At 39.9% G+C, this 13,405-nt stretch overlaps 1 protein-coding gene across 7 annotated transcripts in view; it reads right to left on the bottom strand.

The window, feature by feature from the left end:
• LOC129172043 (kinesin-like protein KIF13B) overlaps positions 1–13,405 on the bottom strand; it is a 37,350-nt gene that overhangs the window by 6,707 nt on the left and 17,238 nt on the right. For 3 of the 7 annotated variants that reach the window (XR_008566900.1, XM_054761373.1, XM_054761379.1), the window contains 20 exons: positions 12,393–12,630; positions 11,413–11,575; positions 11,182–11,328; positions 10,868–11,017; positions 9,697–9,810; positions 9,440–9,613; positions 9,193–9,350; positions 7,365–7,497; positions 7,133–7,273; positions 6,932–6,961; positions 6,766–6,865; positions 4,428–4,554; positions 4,287–4,342; positions 4,088–4,206; positions 3,828–4,004; positions 3,634–3,726; positions 1,132–1,284; positions 979–1,056; positions 413–506; positions 188–309 (listed from right to left, as the gene is read on the bottom strand). Coding sequence is in view for 6 of the 7 variants with exons in the window: in XM_054761373.1 (XP_054617348.1) it covers positions 188–309; positions 413–506; positions 979–1,056; positions 1,132–1,284; positions 3,634–3,726; positions 3,828–4,004; positions 4,088–4,206; positions 4,287–4,342; positions 4,428–4,554; positions 6,766–6,865; positions 6,932–6,961; positions 7,133–7,273; positions 7,365–7,497; positions 9,193–9,350; positions 9,440–9,613; positions 9,697–9,810; positions 10,868–11,017; positions 11,182–11,328; positions 11,413–11,575; positions 12,393–12,630 (2,567 nt within the window). In the remaining variant the exon portion in view is untranslated. The remainder of the gene's footprint in view (positions 1–187; positions 310–412; positions 507–978; positions 1,057–1,131; positions 1,285–3,633; positions 3,727–3,827; positions 4,005–4,087; positions 4,207–4,286; positions 4,343–4,427; positions 4,555–6,765; positions 6,866–6,931; positions 6,962–7,132; positions 7,274–7,364; positions 7,498–9,192; positions 9,351–9,439; positions 9,614–9,696; positions 9,811–10,867; positions 11,018–11,181; positions 11,329–11,412; positions 11,576–12,392; positions 12,631–13,405) is intronic. The other 4 variants (XM_054761375.1, XM_054761377.1, XM_054761378.1 and 1 more) reach the window with 4 other exon arrangements.

The raw sequence follows: 13,405 nt of genomic DNA, 5'->3' as shown, positions 1-13,405 counted from the left end.
TTTTTTTAAATGAAAAAAAAATAGCCTTGATCACTAGAAATGTGTGTTTTCTACAAATGCAGTGTTCGTTTCTAAGGCAACAGGGTAACATATACGTACACTAAAGGTGTTGTTACAATTCAGAAGTGAGGTTGAACTTTAAGTCCTTCATGGCAGACTAGATTAAAACCTGAGCTGAAGAGAGTACCTGCTGATGGACAGTCACCTGGTCTCCTATATCTTCTTTGCTACCAGGAAGCAGCGCCTTCAGGAGCTTGGGCATGGCCTTCACTGGAGGAAGATAAGATACAGCAGAGCCTAAAAATGTGTCTGTAGAGTAGGGTAGAAAAAAAGAAAAAAAAGGTTGGAGAAAAGATGATTGAAGGAGGAAAGCATGAAGAAAAAAAAAAGAAGCAAATTGGCAAAAGCTCACCTGTTTCTTGGTTCTCGATATGAGATATGGAGGTGGGCATTGTGCGTCTGGACTGAGGAGGAGCAGCAGAGAGGTCCTGGTGACTCTCCCAGCCCTGCGCACACACAAAAGATACGCAACAACACTCAGGATTGCAGTCCACTGTGTCCAAACCTTTTCCACAGGGAGTCACTTTGGTACATTTTGTGAATTAAAGATGCTCAAACCAATCCAATGTAGGTCAACATATGCTAATAGGTATAATATCCAATGACATATCTTATTAATTCATTTCCATTGCTGCATGAGACCATCAGTGACCTCCGCAATGAGGGAACTGAAAATTGCATAAAGCAGAAACCCCACGCTTGAAGACAAAATAAGAAGACGTTTCTCAGGAAATCATTGAGTTTACGAGTTGTAGAGAATTGCTGGCTGAAAGCTGGGTGGGAAGTTACAAGAAGCGGCATGGAGTCGGTGTTTGAGTTAGAGCCGTTAAGGTGAGCAGGGTAAGGTCAGAAGCACATGAGGGGCACAGAGGATTTCACACGGGTGTTGGCGAGCTGGAGTGACTGTTGTTCACGTACCCGGTTGACATTCGGCGAGCTGAGGCAGCGTCTGGGAGCTTTTCCTTTCACCGCTAGGTGTTCCCTGACTGCTACTTCCTACACGAACATGTCATTTTAACAACATTATTACCTCAGGTCATGTGTGTGCAGGAAAGTGAATCATAACCCAACCTGTCGCAGTCTGTCCAGAGTGAGGATGTTCTCCACAGCCAGGACACTGCGTAGGTATTTCTCGATGGCTGCCTCGCTGTCGGCTGACTGGTCGTCGTCCGTGCTGGCAGCCAATCGGGCCAGCATCTCCCTGTCCTCGGGACCGTGATAATCCTACAGGAGCAGGGATACAAAGACGGTGAAGTAGTATTTTACGGTACTCATGACAAGTATTGACACGTTGACATATTATTTACTCGATGAAGAAGAAATGTTATTTGACACGATGCATGTCCAAATTGTGTGTCAATATTTAGTGTGAGCACTGAGCACCATTGTTATCGAGCAGTGCCTTAATCCTCTTGGTTGTACACGTTGTTACTGGAAACCTCTTCCACTCTCCCTGATGACATGGATATTATACAACTTGCGCTGAGGATGTCCCACAGGTGCTCAATTGCGTTCAGGTCTGGAGGAGTCAAACTTGGACTCCCCCAGCTTCAACTAGACACTTTGAGGTGTGTATGTGCTCCTTATGTTGGACAACTGCCAGGTGGTCCACTTTTTGGAGGGAAAGGATCACACTCTGCTTTAGACTGTCACAGTATTGTACATGGCTGGAAATGTATTTCATTTTGTTACACAATAAATACTGTTTTTGCTATGCATGCAGGTATTCTTGGTCACATTGGTGCATACTGAAAACCGTGCTTTATTTTAACTACTTCTTAAATGACATTAGGTTTAGTGTGTCTGTCCTGAGACCCTGCGTCTGCATACAAGGACATTACGTTTTCTCCTTTCAGCACCATGATACTTTGTTTTTTTTAACGTTTTCTATTAGAAAGACCCTAGCCACCCTACAGAGGGAAGTCATTTCGGCCACTTGTACCAGCAATCTTTTCCTTTTGGTCACTGCCAAAAGCTCACGACCGTTGGTGAGAGCAGGAACGTAGACTGACCGGTATAAATAATTTTAAATAATTTTTTTTGCTTCCAGAATTCAGGGTTGCAGCTTGTAGATAAATCTCTGTTCCATTTGTAGATTGGAATGCCGACTGTGTCGTCATTATTTGATAGTAGAATATATAGTCTGGATAAAGTTTTAGGGGCAGATATTTTTAAAAATTGGTCAATGGTGGGATTGCTTTCCATGTTATATTACTGAAACTTGCCCTAATTATAGACTGGATTTGTATGTATTCAGGAAATTCGTTATGGTTTATTCCATACTGCGCTACAAAGTCATTAAATGAGATAAAGTTGTTTCCTTTTATGATATTTATCATGCATCTAATTCACATTTCCTGCCATGTCGGAAAATCCAATGGCTTCTGTTTAAACAAAGATGTCAGGATTACTCCAGATGTGTATTGGCAAGGAGTGAGCGAGGATCTGGTTATTTTTAAAAAATCCCACCAAGCTGTCAGAGTGGTGCTTATATTTATACTTTTAGAGCAATTATTTTTCCGGAGGATTTGGCTAATGAAGGGCAAGTTAGAAATGGGGATTTCTTGGCTTAGTGATTGTTCGATGTCTAACCATAAATAATCAAGTGGTTTAGGTTTGGCCCATTTTAAGATATACTGGAGCCTGTTTGCCAGGAAGTAGCTGGAGAAATTTCGGAGGTCTAAGCCCCCACATTCTTTACATTTTTGTAAGGTTCTGAGACTTATTCATGCTGGCTTGTTTTTCCACAGAAATGTATTAATATGTGAATCTAATGATTTGAACCATGTTATAGATAATTTGGTGGGGATCATGGAAAACAGATTATTCACCCCTTGGTAAGATAATCATTTTCACGGTAGATACTCTGCCCAAGAGCACCATTTTCACGGTGGATACTCTGCCCATCATTGGGTAAGGTTCTCCAACACCTAAGATCATCCTCAGCTGATTTCAATAGTGGAGTATAATTCAAGCAGATCGGGTCTGACAGGTTGGAGGAAATGTTAATACCCAAATACTTAATGTTCTCTGAATGCAGTGGGATAGAGGAGGTGCTCTGGAAACCAAAATCAACAGGCAACACTGTGGATTTAGACCAGTTAATGGAGTAGTCTCTGAGAAAGTGCTAAAATTGTTAAACCTCGTGAGGTGAGGAATGTGAATTTTCGAAGAAAAGTAATACATGATCAGCATAAAGGCTTATGTTATGATGGACATTTGTTGTGTGGATCCTTTTCATATTTACATGTTGTCGAATTGCGGCTGCAAGAGGTTCAATAAAGATAGCAAGTGAGGGAGAGAGTGGACAACCCTGCCCAGTGACTCTTTGCAGAGTGAATTCTGGAGAGATTTGATTATTGGTCCAAACAGAGGCTTTCGAGGTGTTGTATAGTGTTTTGATCCATCATTAGCTTGTGATTAAAGTAGGAAAAATTTGTTTACTGTAAGTTGTAGGTGTACAGCATTTTTATATGAGTATACATTATATTTGTTTGTTGTGCTTATGAACAAATGTCATGGTGATACAAACTGGTATAAACCAGGCACTTACCCGCACCCGGACGTACTTACCCCTGGTATGTTTGAGACTATTTCAAAGGTGACGCCACATGCTGGGATGGGGCTGCGCTGGGACATCCTCTTTAGCAAACTCTGGGCAAAACCCTGCAAACAGGGAGCGGCTCATCTATTTGTGGCGTGTCGCCACAGATAAATGAACTGGATCTTTGTGCAGCTCTCATGGCAATTATGTGAGGTCGACTCACCTGTCTCCCAGCGACATTAACGCAGATGCGTTTCCTGAGGACCAGCTGCATGTGGGCAGGGTGGCTTAACTCAAGCACAACGCGGATCGTCAGGTAGACTCTCTGCTCAGCGGACGCCACGCGACTTAGCTGGGGGCACTCGTGAACTGTTGAGTCCCAGGATGCCTCCACCTTCACCTAGACCACATAAAACATGATATGAATGAAAACAAGAGTTGTTACCAACCAAGATTCCCTTTATTTATCTAAAACCACCTTACCTCTGAATCATAATGTTTGACAATGTGAAGGTCAAAGAAATCGTCTTCGTATTCCTCGCCAAGGTATGCATCTAACCCCCCGCCGAGAGGCGCTGAAAGGCTGGACTGGAAATCATCCGCTGCAGCCAAACAAAAGTGGCAGCTACGTTTACAGGTTCAGCCAAAGAAACGTGATGCTGTGAGATTATAGACAAAATACCACTAAGATCCAGGAACAGGACAGGAATGTGTGTTTCCATTCCAGGTACAGGAACTCTGTGGGGAAACGGCATCATTGTTTTGCTCCGTTGAATGGGCACCTGGTAAATGATGCAGATGGCCCATTCATAATGACACACACCTTTCAACTGGTGCTCCAGGAATGCCACTGCCTGCTGACGGCACCAAAACAGCATTGCGCTCTTCAGTGAGCGTCAGTCGACACTCCAGCAGCTGGGACTCCCGCTCCAAATCATCCTCAGACTTATCTAAAACACAGATACACAAGAGAACTTGTATGATCACAGAGCTGGAACCTAAACTATGACGTAGCAGAAATACAGCATTTGTTGTTTTTACACAAAGGACAGAAAATGATCGTTATGAGGGATGTAAATACCAATATTATACCAATACAACTTAATTCTCTTGTTTGTTTCCCATAATATTATAGCTTTTTAAAAAATAACATACTTTTCTTTAATATTTCAACTCTATGCTACTAAAATGACATTATTTTTTTTTTATAATCTTTTTTTTTTTTTTCCTCGGAATACAACTTTTTTTTCCTTAATATTTTTTCACTCTCTTAAAATTTCAGCTTTTTTTTCCCCAATTCTGCTGTTGTTTTTTTTCTAATTTCTAATTTTTGTTTTGGAATATTATGACTTTATTCCCATAATATTTAGTCATGTAACATTATAACTTTTTCCGCAACATAATTTTCCAAAAGTTACAACTTTATTTTGTTTTGTTTGGTTCTCATAATATAACAAATTTTTAACTACTTTTTTTTAAACCGTCCTTTTTCTTTAATATTGCAACATTGTGCCACTAAAATGATGTTATTTTTGCTCATTCTTGTGAAATTACAACTTTTTTCTAGTAATATTTTTAATTTTAATTATTGCTGATTTTTCCACTTTTTCTGTTGTTTTTAAAAAATAAATCCTTGTTAAATTATAATTTAAAAATGTGCTGCAGGCCAATAAAAAAACAGCCAGGGGCCGCACATTGGACACCCCAAATCTAATCACCACTCGGCGAGAATCACTCTGAGTCATACCTTCAGCAGAGTAACAAGCGAGACAAGGAGATATGCTGTATGAGCCCAGTTTATCATTTCACTATTTGTGAATTTACAAAGATTAACCCGTCTTACTTGTTGATAGTATGAGAACATGTTATTTTAGTTGACCATTGGTCATATTTTTCTTTCACGACTATTTTGTAGAGACAAAATGTTTAAAATAAATGACTTTTTCTATAAGCTACATCGCATACTGCAGTATTTGTCCTATTTTGCACAAAGAGTCACAGTAAACCAAACATCACGTGTTCATTCATTACAGGAGATGTGACCTCTTTGATATCAGTTGGAGGGATGAGCTACTGATGTCGGTATCCGTAATTAACTGCTGGATAATGTCTGTAAGTAAGCCAACATCGAGCTAGTATTTACACTTACTTGCACCGGGAAAATACAAATATCTGTCTTTACACCACAGCAAATTTCCAGCACTACCTGAGTAGACACACTTGCGGCTAGAACGCTTCTAAACAATCAATAATACAGTACATCCCTCCATTATGTATACTCCTTATCCTGCGGGTACAAGTTGCATGGAACTGGAGCATATCCCTGATATCAATAATGAAAAAAGAAGTATGAAAGTTGGATTTCTCCTGAGACACTTTGGATTAAAGAATCTATTTTTTTAGTGGTATCATGGTCCCATATCAATATAAAATGAGTACCAGATTATATCGGCCTGCATCTAAAACCTCTGATATTGGCACTCCGATAAAAAGCAGCCTATTTCAGACTTCACCCCAGCACTTCTATGCAGCAGTGTTCCGGACGTGTGGAGGATGGGAAATGACATCGGGAGTTCAGAGTTGAGATTTATCTTGGAGTGGATTACAACTGCAACAGTAGTGTGAGTTATTATTATGATTGTGATTTTCATGTTATTATTATTATTGTGCCTGTTGTGAGACAATTAAAACCTGCAATAAAAGCCTGTTGTTCTGGCAATCAAGTCTGATTCTCACTGAATATTACAGTACCAATACTGACATCTAGGGACCAATGTAGAACACTAAATAGCATCACATCTTTGAATGCATATTCTGAATTACTTCTTCTGGTATTTTAGTTCATTTAGGCATTTTTACGCTTGGAAATGCTTAATTTAGGCAAAAAATATGCAACATTTACTTAAATATACATATTGTGGACTGACAATAGGCCATACTCAACCACGATACAACATCATTTTTTGGTATGTTTTTGAAAAACAGAGATAGAATGAAGCCGTGAAATTCAAATCGCGAAGTGGCGAAGGACAACTGTATAACCGATTAATTTTGTCTTTTTAATCACTTATTTACAACAATTGAAGGTTGGATGTGTTTATAGGAAGACATATTGTTTGCTTTCTAAGATAGTGCCGTGTTTTTAAAATAAACATTTCTACCTGGTTTGGACACTATTTTCTGTAACTGCTGGTCCAGATACTCCTGTCTCTGCGTGAGAGTGGCCAGCCACTGTTTCCTCATCCTCTCCAAATCGACTTCCTTCACACACAAAGACGTACTTTTAGAGTTTAGCCATTAGCTAAAATGGTAAATCTGAGTACTTACTTGGTAACTGTCCATTTCTTCAGCCACAGCCTGGAAACAGAATTTTTTTTACATTATATTTTGATATAAATAGCACATGCTATTTAAACCAGAACGGACAGTCAAAGTATTATGTTTGGAGGGGTGATTATTTTGCTCTTTGGTTCACGTGCCAAAAATCTTCAAAAACGGCGCACTAATAATAAAATCCCTTCCACTTACCAACTGTGAGTCCCTGCCTTTTGGTGTGTTTTGGACCTTAACGTCTCCAATGGCCACGGAAAGGATGGAGCTGGAGATAAGGGGCATCGTGCCAGAGTCTGGCACGGAGCACACCCCCACCTGAACCCGACGGGACTGACCCTGGATGGCATGGTTACAAAAAAAAAGTAGTAAAAAAAAAACAAACCATAAAATAAGCCAGCCATGACACAGTGTTTCGTTTCCAACATACTTGTCTTAGCTGAAACACTCCACCAGTGCGTACGTCCTTAGCAGGAAGAACTTCTACGGGTATAAACTGTCCTGCGTCGTTCAGCTCCATCAGCTGCACCCACAACTCCAGTCGTCGAGTCACCTCACTCCACCTGGCGAGGAAAATATTCAGTGTTGTCGATGAGTAAAGCGGATCCGTGCATATTCACACTTCAGCATTCACATCCTTGCAAATTTGCAGATTTTTGGTCCAAAAAAATTTAAAACCTACTCATACTTATTCTCTACAAAAATACTAGGAAAGAAAATGCAAATCATTCACCCTAAGTTGGTAATCATTTATAAATATACAGTATATATACACACAGTAGAGTAACTACACCACGGGTGTCGAAGCTTTTTCCACCAAGGGCAACATACTGACAAATGAAAGGATACAGGGGCCACTTTGATGTTTTGTAAACCAACACATGGAGAAATGCTTAGTAGTTATATATTTCAAGCAAAGTAACTGTATCTCCACTTGACATACAGTAGGTGAATATGTGGCCACTAAAAAAAAAAAAACAGCTGCAGGCTGCCCTTTGGCCACCCCTCATCTACTGTACTGTATAGTATTCACACTGTCTCTGATCTGTCACTGATCTCTTGATGGCAAAGGCTAAAAAGCTTTCTCTCTTTGAATGCAGTGGAATTGTTGAGCTGCATAAGCAAGGCCTCTCACAGAGTGCCATTGCTGCTGAGGCTGGATGCAGTACTAAACTTGTTCAAAGGTCCTGGGGGGGTTTGGAACAAAAATGTCAAGTGATAGACCCAAAAACAATTCATCGGCCCTGAGTCGGAGGATCCAATTAGCTGTCTGTCAAGACATGGAACAATCCTCGGCCCAAATGAAGGTTGTCTCTGGTGCTGAGTACAGTCCAATAACCATTAGACAACATCTGCGAGAGAAGCCTTTTAAGAAAAAAAAAAAAAAAAAAACTTTTTCCAATGGCCTCGTCTCCTTAAACGCCACAGAATTGCCCGTTTGGAATTTGCACGAGAGCACCAGACATGGGACGTTGAAAGATGGAAGAAAGTTTTATTCTCTGATGAAAAAATGTAACCTTGACGGTCCTGATAGCTTCCAACGTTACTGGCATGACAAGGAGATTCCACCAGAGGTTTTTTCCACACGGCGCAGTCGAGGAGGCGCCATCATGATCTGGGCTGCTTTCTCCTTCAATGGAACAATGGAGCTTCGGGTTGTGCAGGGGCGTCAAACAGCAGATGGCTATGTGGAGATGTTGCAGGGGGCATCCCTCATGACTGAAGGCCCTCAACTGGCAACGCTGCACGTCACAATGCATGCCTGACAAAGGACTTCTTCCAGAGGAACAAACTCACTTTTTCGGACCATCCTGCGTGTTCCCCTCATCTAAAGCCAATTGCAAACATTTGGGCATGAATGGCATTGAAAGTTTCCAAAAATGGACATCAGTTCCAGACAGTGGATGCCCTCTGTGAAGCCATCACAGCTACTCATTAATGAGTCCTTCTTTGAACATTTTATTTATATTTTAGGGGAGTTTTGTTTTTTTTAGCTTTGCCATCTTAAATCTTAAACGTAAATCTTAAATCTAATATATCTTAAACTTTTGATCAGCTGATGAACAGCATATTTCACTTTGCTTGTTTATTTGTTTACTGCTTGTTTTTTTTTTGTCTCACTCCCATTTCTTCTTTTTGCATTCTGAAGCTCTACTTAGAATCTCCTTAAAAGATCCAACAGTGCAAAATGTGAATTATTTCAATTTTTCAACTGGTCTTAAACTTTTGATCAGGAGTGTATTTTTGCAATTATGAACCTCTCTCTTAGTGAACGGGTCTTGGCCTGAATTACACCCAGGTCCCACAGCGCGAGGTTACGCCGATGGTTGGCCTGCTTGTGACCGTACACCTCAATAGCCACCGCACCCTCAGACAAATATTCCAGAAAGTCCTCCGAAACAGGCACCGACAAATCCTAAAGACACCAAAAGTAAGAAGTTAACCAGGTGTTCATTTTTGTTTTATCAGTCATAATATTCCAAAAAACTGTCCAGAACGTGATACCTTGGAGCTATCAAAAACAACTGTGCACTGAGGGTCCCTGGAGGCAGTTGGCGAGGTGGACGATGCCATTTCCGGAGCAATGAATATTGGCTCCTTCTGACCCCAAAAATGATACTGGCAGAAGACGAAGTTAGACAGGTGACGAGGAAGACCAGTGGCCTGGAGAATTTTCACCTGAGAGGACAACAGAGCAGCCTGTGAGCTGCTTATTTCATTCGGGCCTTCAAAACTTAAGGCAAACAGTTCTCTTTTCTCACCATACAGTTCAGTTTACGCTCCTGTGGATCTCCATCTGTGATACTCTGCTGGGAACCTTCCTTGTCTGAGCCTTCGGTTCCTCGCCACACCTCCACATGAAGCCGACCCGCCACCTTATAAACACACATACTGTATTAGGGATGCTCCAATCAGTTTTATGATGCCTGTGTCAAGCTGTCAAACTGAATCCACGAGGTTTTACAGACGCAGCACATTCTAAAAATACAAGTAAACAAGAAAAAAAAAAAAAACAGCAGTGGTTTTATGAGAATAAAGATGAAATATTGGGAGGATATATTTTTTTAAGTGGTAATATTATGAGAAACAAACAAAACAAAAAATAATGTTGCAATTTTTGAAAAAAATGGGTTGGGGAAATAGTTATAATATTACATTAAAACTGAAAATATTATGGGACTAAAGTCAAAATATTCTGAGAAAAAGACCATTTACGGGACAGAAGTTGAATATTTGAAATATTAAAAAAAAACATCAGCAAAAATGGAAAATAAAATATTATGGGAATAAAGTCGAAATAATGGGAGAATGTAGTCATATTAACAGAGAAAAGTTGCACTCTTACATGAAAAAGGTCATAATCTAACTAGAAAAAAGTGGTAATTTCACAAGAATAAGGTTGTAATATGAATATATGAGGGGAAAAGTATTTATTTTTGAAGCATAACAATGAAATATTAAAGAAAAAAGATGCATTTTTTAAAATGGTACTATTATGAGAAACAATCAAAATAACAGAATACAGTTGCAATTGGAAAATTATGTTGGGGAAAAGTTACAGTATATTGTTTTTATCCTTTAAATACATACTGTATATACAGTAAACTGGCAAACTGGCACCCACATGTTTTGATCTTTCAGTATGGGGCCCTCAAGTTTGCACACCCCTGCCCAAAAGTCTGCAGAAATTGTCAAAACTGCATATTTTCAAGAAATTAACTTTTCAACAACATTTTATTCAATTGGAATATCAACAGATAATATTTGCAGCCCAAATAGTGATGCCCTTTGCAAGATTCACATTTCCTTTCTGTCCAAGCTTTAGGGAGACCGTGTATTTTTGTATTTTTGTTTAACAAGGGACAACCAGCATATAACAGCAAGCCTGCACAGCATGCTATTACAGTAAACATAAGGAGGCTATTGTCCTACCTCTCCCTTCTGGTTGATGATGGGAACGGCATACTGCAGTTTGACGTCATAGAACAGACATGCCAGGAAAACATTGGCCACACCAATCAGACTGTGGTTCTCTTGCTCGTCAAAAAAAGGGTCAGCCCTTTTGAAATAAGACCGCATGACCTGTGTAAAAATAGAAAAGACTGTCTTCAATATCATAATTTTATATGAAGATGGCAAATCGGTCATTTGCTGAACTGCAAGAGTGAGTTCATCACTTTTAGCAGCATCTGTAGCTTTCTGTCTACTGGGAAAGCAGGACGATGCAGTTCACTCTTCCCACTTACAGCATTGTCTTCATCAAAGTCCTTCCACTCCTGATAGAGCTCCCTCATGTCCACCAGCCGATTCTCCATCTTCTCCATCGCCCAGATCTGCTTCCCTTTCCCTTTGCGGCGCACTTGAATGGCGGGCTCGCTCAGCACCATGTCACGCTATGGAAAAAAAAAAAAATCTACTTCATGTGGACCCACTGTGTATTTGTTTTGTTCAAAGAAATGACATAGTGTCCTCCTGACCTTCCTGTTGGCATCCAGATTGGCAGCTGGTATCTGCAAAGTGACCATGTACTCTGTCCTCTTGTTGAGCTCCTCTGTAATAAAACAGGCCTCCTGAGCCAACAGGTTGGCCCGAACTATCTGCTCCTTCAGACGCCGAAGGCTTCGAGTAATCATTGCCTCTCTTGATGACAAAAACATAGTACATACAATAAATGCCAAAAAAAAAAAATCACAAAAAAAATCACGATAGAGGTGCTTCTCGTTTTTTTACATGGTTACGACGTACTCCGATAAATTACTCACTGTACAATTGTTTCCCCGGCCCAAAAATAGGCAATTTTTCCACAGAAAACACATCTCATTCACCATAAGTCATTCATAATTCATAAATACTTGACGTAAAGGTAAAGAGTACAGCTTACATGTACCACTGTTTTAAAAAGCCAACAATTTTCACACGTTTGTCTTTCAGCTCCACTGATAATACATTTTCGCCAAGTGCTCACACCTTGAACGCATCATAGTTGTGTGCTGTGCCATACCAATTACTAGCATTTTTTTCCCCGCCATTCGCTGGCTCGGGAATGTAACACCCATGAAAAGCGGGGGTCTACTGTACTCACGTGCGCTCGGTGGAAGAAGTGGATGAAGAGAGAAAAGGATTTTTGCTCTTTTTCACTAACTTTAACTTCCATTATGTTTCCCAAATGTGAAGCTGATTCTTGTAATTGCAGTGCGTCAAAGAAAAAGAAAGTGAAAGTGAAATTAGACACTGGAAAATGCTGAGAAGGTGAAGAAATGCCGACCAAAATGCTTCTTTCTATTACTGTATTTTATACTGTATGCCCTTCAAGTAAGCGTCTTAGCTGTTAATTGAGGTATAAGTTCCCTATTTACACTACAATTCCACTCACAACGCCGTCGTAGGAATAGAACTCGTACGTAGATAGACCAAGGACCAACTGTGCCTCAACTGAACTAAACCAGGTAGGTCTCACCTGTCTTCACTCCATCGCCGCATGCGTTTGTGGGAACCTGGTGATGTCCCAGTGACGTGAGCGGCGTTAGGCGGTGACCCTGACACGTCCAGGAGATGAGAAGAAGATCTCTCAGGGTTGAGCCGCAGGCGAAGCTGATGCAGCTCCTGTTCGTACATCAGCCTCTGGCGCTCCAAGGCACATCGTTTCTCCTCCTCATGCTGCCTCTCCAGGGTCTGCAATACTGACTGCAAGGGATCTGCAAGGCGAGGAGACATTGAAATGTAAGAAGTAATAGCCACCAAACATATAGAGTAGGGATGTCCAAACTTTTCCTACCGAGGGCCTCATACTGGAAAATGAAGATGATGCAAAAAATTATGCAAGGGCAACTTTGATATTTTGTAAAGCAACACATATAGTTATGCTAAGAAGTTATATATATTTCAAGAAACTGCATCTTAGATTTGTAATATAAGTGAAAAAAGTGTGTCTTATTAGTATAACCTTTGCTCTTTGCTCATTTTTTTCTTCCATTTTTGCTGTTTTTTTCTTTTTAAACAGTCTTTGTAATTTTTTTTTGTAATACGACTTTATCCCCATAATACTTTGACTTTATTCCCATAATATTCTAACTTTTTCCAAAAATTCCATCTTTATTTTGATTTTTTTTTCTCACAATATTACGACTTAAAAATATATATATATATATTTCTTTAATATTACTACTAAAATGAAGTTATTTTTCCTCATAATATTACAAGTTTATTCTTGTGAAACTGCAACTTTTTTCTTGTTAGAATACGCCTTTTTTCTCTCTATATTTTGACTTTATTCTTGTAAAATTACAGCAGTTTTTTCCCCATTTTTTCGGTTAAATTTTTTTAATTTTCTAACTATTTGAATTTTGTTCTTGTATATTTACGCCATCACTATAGAAGTGAAACCGAACAAGAGGAGAAACGCCCACCAGTACTGGCTGCACGTTTGATTGCAACTGCTCGACCATAATTAACGACAAGGACCGCATCCTG

The sequence above is a fragment of the Dunckerocampus dactyliophorus genome, chromosome 19 (assembly GCF_027744805.1).
Source record: "Dunckerocampus dactyliophorus isolate RoL2022-P2 chromosome 19, RoL_Ddac_1.1, whole genome shotgun sequence".
Taxonomy (NCBI): Eukaryota; Metazoa; Chordata; class Actinopteri; order Syngnathiformes; family Syngnathidae; genus Dunckerocampus; species Dunckerocampus dactyliophorus.
The sequence above is the reverse complement of the archived record's forward strand: the minus strand, read 5'-3'. Positions and strand labels throughout refer to the sequence as shown.